We start from the raw sequence: 8,922 nt of genomic DNA, 5'->3' as shown, positions 1-8,922 counted from the left end.
AGGGCATAAAAGAAGTATGGCTGTGAAGGAGATCTAGAGGATGGGGTGGTAGCTAAAGGGAGAAGTGAAGTCAAGAGGGTTGCTTTGTTATTAACCTGACATATATTAGAGATAATAAATGTAATTTATTACATTTAATAAATGTTGAAAGATCCATAGAGATAAATTATCTAAGAGAGAGGAAATAAAACTTAAGATTAAAATTCATGGCAGCATTGTTGGTAATGCCCAAGAAGCAGTAACAACCCAAACGAACATCAACTGATGAAAGCATAAACAAAATATAGTATATATATCTATACAATGGAATGTTGTTTGGACATAAAAAGGATGAAGCATTGATATGCTACAACATGGATGAACCTTGGAAATATTCTGCTAAATGAAAGAAGTCGGTCACAAAGTGCTAGAGTATGATTCCGTTTATATGAAATGTCCAGAATAGAGACAGAAACCCCTAGAGACAGAAAGCAGATTGGTGGTAATGGGGAGTTGGGGGAAATAGGGAGTGACTGTTAATAGGCACTGAGTTTCCTTCTGGAGTGATGAAATACTCTAAAATTGATTGTGGTGGTGGTTGCACAACTCTGAATATACTAAAAACCACTGAATTTCGTAATTTAAACTGGAGAATTTTAAGGTATATGTTTTTGTGAACTATATCTCAGTACAGTTTCAATGTTACGTGAAAAATCGGGACAGTAAGAGGGTATAAGATAGATAGAGAGAGATTAACCCTCAACAGGAATAACAACATGCCCTCCATTATAATAAGAGGAAGGAAAGATGGGAGAAGAGGCAGGTAATCTGTAGACCTCATGGTAGAAACTAAAGAAGTTCACACCTTCTTTATGATGACTTCTATCATAACGTATGATGTAAATTCATCAATGGAAAGTAAGGATAGGAGAGAGGTTTTAAGAGGACAGAGGATTTGGTACGAACATTCATCTCAATACTTATTTAACACTATTAAGTGTTTTTATCTCAACCCCGAAGTCCACATCATTCTCAATGGGTGTCTCAGTCAAAGTCCAGTCAGGCAAACAGAAATCAACTCTAATGCTTTCAAATCAGAAGAAACGTCATGTAGAGAACTGGCTAAAAATATATTAAATCCAAGGGGCTCATGGGTGGCTCAGTCAATGAAGCGAATGACTCTTGATTTCCGCTCAGGTCATGATCCCAGGGTCGTGGGATTGAGACCCATGTTGGGTCCTGTGCTCAGCAGGGAATCTGCTTGAGATTCTCTCTCTCTCCCTCTCCCTCTGCCCCTCCTCCCGCTCATGCACGCACTCTTTCTCTCTCTGTAAAATAAATATGTCTTTTAGAAAATATGTTAAACCAAAAACTTAATTTAAAAAAAAAAATATATATATATATAGGGCACCTGGGTGTCTCAGTTGGTTAAGCATCTGCCTTCAGCTCAGGTCATGATCCCAGGGTCCTGGGATCAAATCCCGAGTCAAGTCAGGCTCCCTGTTGAGCTGCTCTTTCTCTATCTCTGTCTCTCTCTCTCTCAAATAAATAAATAAAAACAAAATCTTTTAAAAATATAGATACATATAGATATATATAAAACATACATATATGTTTTCCCCATGGTTTAAAACATATACATTTGTCCCCTTGGTTTAACATATATATATATATATATTTCTGAGGGGAAAAATTAGGAAGTTTGGAGGGGCAAAAGGAATAAGGGATGATTCCCAGAGATCATAAGCAACTAACAGCCCGGGACTGGAGCCCACAAACCCTGCCGCTGTCCTGCCGACACTGTCACATGTTCTAGATCTGCCGAAGAGGGCAGAGCTGGAATGGTTGAAAAGGTGCAGCCTTTGGCTCAGGCTGATGGAATCCACTGCTGCTTTGGAACCACCACTGCCAAAAACGGCCACACTGGGCACATGGCAACAAAAATATGCCTTCTTCCTCTCACGGTCTGCTCTCCCTCCAGGGCTTACTATTGGCAGAACCCACAAAGAAGCTAGGAAGCAAGTGAGCCAGGTAAATGCAGGTTCTTAACTCCAGGAAATATAGAGCAGAGAATAAAAGGGTGGGTGAAAAGCTGAGAGAAAATAGATATAGCCCATGGGAAAGCATGTGGAGCAGTCCCATTAATTTCTGGAACAAGAAAAGGATTTAGTACCCATCCTACTATTTAGCATTGTTCTAAGGAATTAGATAAAGCAATTAAGCAAGAGAAGGAAATAAAAGATATAAAAATTGAAAAGGAAGAGGTAAATTACTGTTACTGGCACGGATCGTGTTATGCTTAGAAAACCCAAAGAGGGGCGCCTGGGTGTTTAAGTGTCCAACTCTTGATTTCTGCTCAGGTCATGATCTCAGGGTCGTGGGATTGAGTTCTGTGTGGGGCTCCAGGCTCAGCAATGAGTCTGCTTCTCTCCCTCTGCCCCTCCCCTCACTCGCGCTCGCTCTCTCTCTCTCTCTCTCTCTCTCTCTCTCGAAAATAAATAAATAAATCTTAAGAAAAAATTAAGAATCAAATTAAAAAATAATTATAAACAGTAAGAGCATTTAATAAGATGACTAGGTACAAAACTAATATACAGAAATAAAAACGATGAGACATATACACAAATGGAAACCAGTTAGAAGATAAAAGTGAAGAAGAGACTTCCTTTTATATTAGTCAAAAAAAAAGTAATATAACTAGAAAGAAGCTTAAGAAATGTTCAGTATCTACATGAAGATATCTTTGAAATACTACTGATGGGACAAAAGAAGATATGAACAATTGGGGACACATAACATACTTTTGGACAAAAAGGTATGTCAATTCTCCCTAAAATATATTTCACATAATCCTAATAAATACCCAGAGCAAACATCATCCTCCATGATGATAGACTAAAAACTTTTCCTCTGAGATCTATTAGAAAAGGATACCTGCTTTCACCACTTCTGTTCAACACAGTGCTGGAAATTCTAGCCAAAGCAATGCAAGAAGAAGAAACAAAAGTCATCCAAATTGGAAAGGAAGAAGTAAAATTATCTTAAATGTAACTACATTACTTATTTAACACAGGGATTTTTGTCTCAACCCCAAAGCCCACATCATTTTTTTTTTATTAACGTACAATGTATTATTTGTTTCAGGGGTACAGGCCTGTGATTCATCAGTCTTACAGCCCACATCATTCTTTCTTTTTTTTAAGATTTTCTTTATTTATTTGAGAGAGAGCATGAGATGGGGGAGAGTCAGAGGGAGAAGCAGGCTCCCCGCCGAGCAAGGAGCCTGATGTAGGACTCGATCCCGGGACTCCAGGATCATGACCCGACCCGAAGGCAGTTGCTTAACCAACTGAGCCACCCAGGCACCCCAGCCCACATCATTCTTAATGGGTGCTATGGAAAACAGCATGTTGGTTCCTCAAAAAATCAAACATAGAATTACGATATAATCCAGCATTTCTACTTCTGGGAATATATCCAAAAGAATTGAAAGCAGGGTCTCAAAGAGATATTTGTACACCTACGTTTGGGGAGGGGGGGGTTAAGATTTATTTATTTATTTTAGAGAGAATGAGCAAGAGCATGAGCAGGAGGGGCAGAGAGAATCTGAAGCAGATTCTGAGGTGGGGTTTGATCCCACGACCCTGAGACCAGGGCCTGAGCCAAAATGAAGAGCCCAACACTTAACCACTGTGCCACCAGGCACCCCTGTATACCCACGTTTATAGCAGTATTGTTCACAGTAACTAAATCGTGAAAGCAACCCAAGTGTCCATTGATAGATGAATGGATAAGCAAAATGTGGATATACATATAACAAAATATTATTCAGCCTTAAAAGGAAAGAAATTCTTCAATATGCTACAACGTGGATAACCTTGAGGACATTAGATTAAGTGAAATAAATCAGTCACAAAAAGACAAATACTGTATGATTCCATTTATAGGAGGTACTTAGAGCAGTCAAAATCATAAAGACAAAGTACAATGGTGGTTTCCAGGGATTGGGGGGAGGGGAGAATGGGGAGTCATTGTTTAATGGGATCGAGCCTGCTTCTCCCTCTGCCTGCTGCCCCCCCCGCTTGTGTTCTCACTCTCTCGCTCGCTCACTCTCTCAAATAAATAAAATCTTAAAAAAAAAAGAAAGAAGCCAGACAAAAAGTACATACTATAAGATTCCATTTATATAAAATTCTAGAGAATGCAAACTAATCTATAGTGACAGAGCAGACCAGTGGTTACCTGAGGTTGGGGATGAAAGAGGGAAGGATGGATTGCAAAAAGACGTGAGGAAACTCTCATGGTTGGTACACATGTTCACTGTGTTGAATGTGGTAATGGTTTCACAGATGTATTTATATGTCAAAACCCACCAAGCATACACCATAGCTATGTATGCTTTCTTATGCATAATTATACATCATTAAAACTCTACAAAGAGGGTATTAGGCTACAGCCCATTGAATAAAACAGGAAATCTGTGAGTCAATAATAATATGAATGAGTGAGTAGAGATGATAGATGATTGATGATTGATGATAGATGATAGATGGATAATAGATGATAGATAGATAGATGATTGATGATAGATAGATAGATGATAGATGATAGATGGATGATAGATGGATTGATTGATTGATAGATAAAAGATGCCTAACACCAAATGTTACTAGTGGAAGTGTAAATTGGAATAGCCACTTTGGAAGACTCTTGAGCAGTCTCTGCTAAACCCAATAAAGCAAGGTATTCAAGAGTGTGTACAATGTACTACCATTTGTGTAAAGAAAGAGGACCATGTAGACACATGTGTGTGTGCGCATCTAAATGTGGGATGGGTGTGTCATCTGCTATTTCGCAGATCATCTCCATCTCCAGAAAGATTCCAGGAAATTGCTATTGTGATGTTTGGTGCCTCCAGAGGGGGGATCTGAGTCATTGAGAGACTAAAGTGGAAGAGAGAATTTTCTCTCTAGTCCCTTTGCACCTCTTAAATTTTGTGCCATGTGAATGTATTACCTTTTCCAGAAAAGAGTTTAATGATTCTTTTAAAAGCAAAAAGAAACCTCTACGGAGCGACTTCTCTCTGACCTCACCTCCCACCACTTCTGCAGCTCCCCCATTCTCCACTAAACCGAGCTGCTCACCCATTCCAGAAAGGGGCAGGCGGCATCTGTCCATACACCTGCTTTTTCCTCTGCCGGGAACACCCTTCCTTTCCTATCCCCGCTCTGAGGAGCCTCTCTTTTCCCCGAGTTGGCTCGGCTACCCCTGACTCTTCACTACAGCAGAAAGGCACTCCGCGCCCACACCGTGTTCTGACTGGGCTTGGATCATTGCTACTTCCTCCGTGAGCTCCCCTGCTATGGGGAGAATTGCTGCCTCCCTTACAGTCACAACAGAAGCAAAGCCCAGAGAAGAATGTGTCTGACTGTGGGGTCACAGAACCTCTCACCTGACCAGCAGCACGGGGGCTGCCCCTGGCTCGGGCAGCTCTGTGGGGGAAAAGACACTTTCCTGAAATAGCTCATCCCTGCCTGACTCAAGAGTTGTCCCCACACCTCTTCTCTTAAGGCCCCCACCTACCGGAGCAGATCCACTGGTGGGTTTGACTGGAGGGCAGAGGCAGTGGGCTTTGACAGAGCACCCCTCTCAACCCGGGACTTTGTTTAAACTCAGTCTTCCCCCAGAAGCCATCAGTGGCCCTGGGAAATGCTACTCATGAGATTTTAGACTATTGTAATTTCCCTCTTGTATAATGCCAAGCTGTTGATTTTCTTTTTCCTATACAAAATTTCCTTTGGCCACTATGCAATTGGTGGGTAGCCTGTGGAACTGTCCGTGGGGAGCTCCCCCCAAGCTGCTGAGGGAGGCTTCAGCCAAAAGAGGAGCCACCGCATAATAATTTGGAGACTTTCTGCTAAGACGCCTGTCACCCCGAAGTCTGGTCCGCCTCCATTGTAGCCTGGGACCGAAGCGTCGGGAGTATGGTCCTGGGCTGTGAGGACAGCTAGGGTCACCTGCTTCCTGTCTTTCCCCACTCTCCTTAGATCACACGAATGTAGGAGCAGGGCGAGACCTTAGCAACTATGGAAGGCCCATCTAATCTCTCTTCATCTCCCCATTTTACAGTTGAGAAACTGGAGCCCAGAAAGGAAAAAGACTTGCCCAAAGAAACTCAGCAAGTTACAATGTTAGAACTAACTCTGGGACCTGGGCTTCTCCACGCTGCCATTTTCTCCCTTCTTTTCTTCTATTGCTGGGGCACTGTGATCTTGAACCGGTCAGTTGAAAAAAATGCCTTTCTTTTGACCTGCAATCTCCCTTCTTCTCCTGACCAATCCGGCCTTCCCCTGAATCCTCTGTGCTGGGCTTCAATCTGGGGCAAAGGCATGTTACAGTTTACAGAGCCCTGGGGGTGTGCCAGGGGAACCCAACCAGATTTTCCAGCTTGCATAACCTGAACAGATCCTGGGGACAAAATGAGGCCAGCACATGCCCATGAGTCAGCTCTGTCCCAGCATTTGGCCCCCATGAAGCTGTGATCTGAGACCTGTCCCCCTTCGCCCTTCCCACTCCTCTCTGAAATGATCACACCCCTACCCTCAACTGGCAGCGCCCCAGAACTCAGGACACTAGCACCACTCAGGACACCGGCTCCCCCCACATAAAACTATGGGGCCAGAGTACCTGCGTCTTCTGCAAGCATTCCATGTACCCTTCATACGCTGGCAAAGAGAAAGTTGACAAGTAGGACACAGGGAACAAAGTCCCATCGCAGAGGGCGGAGAGACTCCTGTCTAGGGCATGGGAGAGAGTGAGAAGGCCAGCGTCCCAACGGAAGCGCAGCTCCGAGCCGGCGTGTCATGGATGCCCTGGTGCACCTCCTGCAGCTGCTGGTCCTGCTCCTCACGCTGCCCCTGCACCTGATGGCTCTGCTGGGCTGCTGGCGGCCCCTGTGCAAAATCGGCTTGCCCTACCTGATGGCTGGGCTGACTGCCAAGTGCAACCGCAAGATGGGGAGTAAGAAACAGGACCTCTTTGGCCAGATAAAGGGGCTTATGGGAGCCTCCGGGAAGGTGGCCTTGCTGGAGCTGGACTGCGGCACCGGTGCCAACTTCCAGTTCTACCAAGTGGGCTGCAGGATCACCTGCCTGGACCCAAACCCCCACTTTGAGAGGTTCCTGACAAAGAGCATGGCTGAGAGCAAACATCTCCAATATGAACAGTTTGTGGTGGCTTCCGGAGCGGACATGAAAGGACTGGCGGATGGCTGCATGGATGTGGTGGTCAGGTGCTGTGCTCTGTGCAGAGTCGAAGGAGGGTCCTACAGGAGGTCCAGAGAGTGCTGAGGCCGGTGAGCAGCGCGGAGGGGGAACGGGCGTGGGGCAGGCAAACGCAGCGTTGGCCGCTCCAGGGTAGGGACTCCTGCGTGCTAGCACGTTAGACACCCATCCACCCCCACCTGCTGGGGAACGGTGAACATGACCGGGGCCTCGCTGGGGCAGAATAGGGTGCTGCGGAAGCCCACGGGAGATCCCCCTAACGCAGCAGTTGGGGGGGATAGAGAGAGGGGGGAGAGACACCTAAGGAAGTGATGTTTACACTGAGATCTGAGGGACTGAGCCGGATGTGGAGGAGTGGGGAAAATAAAAAAGGGTTCTAGATAGAGATATTAGAGGACATAGAATCTGTAAGATTTTGACCTGGGTGTGGAAAGGAGTTTAGAATGGTTTCCAAGTTTCTGGTATCAGTGACTGGTGGAGGGGAAGAAGGAGGGTAGAGGGAAGTGTCAGTTGCTGAAATGAGAGGAATGCATTTGGGACTCGTTGGGTCTGAGGTGCCACTGAGACAGGCAGGCAGAAAAGCCATAGAGGCTGGGGGAAGTCAGAGAAAGATGTGGCCTGCACGTAGAGACGTGGAAGTCACCAGCTTGTAGCTGGTAAATTCAGAGCACAGGGGTGCATGAGATCACCTAGAGAGGGTTCAGCAAGAAGAAAAGGGCTGAAGGAACCGCAGCATTAGTCACAAGTCAGGTGCAAGGTTTCCCCGGGATGTCAGCCACAGGATAAGGTTGGATGTATGTGTCTGAGTCTCAGAAGACAGCATCTCTGTACACATCTCTGGGTGAGATCTTTGCTCCTGTCTCTCCAGCTCCCCATCTGTCTGCCCTCGGCTAGGCTGTCCCCCCTGGCCATGATTTAAAGATCGCTCACCAGTCACCCCCACTTCTTTAGATGCGCTTTTGACTGGGCGGGTAGGAGCCAGGGGCTCCGGAGAAAGTCAGAAGCAGTGATGTGCTTCATGAACCTGCTGACCAGCAACCCCCGCCTCACCGAGAGGTCTGACCAGGCGTGGTCCGCGGGGTGGAGGTGAGGGCAGAGGATGTTGTAGAATGGAGCAAAGAAGGGACGCTAACTCTCTGCTCTCCCAGGGAGGAGTGTTCTTTTTCTGGGAGCGTGTGGCTGAGCCACGTGGAAGCTGGGCCTTCCTGTGGCAGCAAGTTTTAGAGCCCACCTGGAGGATGGCTGCTGCCTCACCAGAGAGACCTGGAAGGACCTCGAGAGCGCCCAGTTCTCTCAACTCCAAATGGAACAACATCCCCCTCCCTTCAGGTGGTTGCCTATCGGGCCCCACATCATGGGAGAGGCTGTGAAATAACCCTTCCCGAGTCCTGCCTCCGGCCAGAGCAATCCCACCTACCACCTAACCTGTCTTCTACTGAGGGGGATCTAGGCAGAGAAGCCATTCCCCCCACCGCCCCTTTCTGCCCTCCCCATCTCTGCCCCCGCGTCTAACTTCAGTCCTTCCTGCCAAAGTGAGAAGGCTCTATTCCTAACCTGACCACAGGGAGGAAAGCGATGTCTCGCCATGTCCTTGACTGCAAATCCCTAGACTGGGTCTCCCAATTTTTGCCCACCCGCTGCTAGGGCGGTTCCCTTGTTC

General features: G+C 46.1%; 1 protein-coding gene across 1 annotated transcript; it reads left to right on the top strand.

Moving 5' to 3' along the window:
* Nucleotides 1-6,795: 6,795 nt before the first annotated feature.
* METTL7B (methyltransferase like 7B) lies at nt 6,796-8,813 on the top strand. The gene is given in 4 exon segments (XM_027594934.2): nt 6,796-7,266; nt 7,269-7,333; nt 8,411-8,495; nt 8,498-8,813. Coding segments are annotated over 4 exon segments (714 nt in total). The 5' UTR covers nt 6,796-6,842; the 3' UTR covers nt 8,638-8,813.
* The last annotated feature ends 109 nt before the right edge of the window (nt 8,814-8,922 follow it).

Source organism: Zalophus californianus, chromosome 9 (assembly GCF_009762305.2).
Source record: "Zalophus californianus isolate mZalCal1 chromosome 9, mZalCal1.pri.v2, whole genome shotgun sequence".
In the NCBI taxonomy this organism is placed as follows: Eukaryota; Metazoa; Chordata; class Mammalia; order Carnivora; family Otariidae; genus Zalophus; species Zalophus californianus.
Note: the sequence above shows the minus strand (reverse complement) of the source record. Positions and strands in the feature narration are given on the sequence as shown.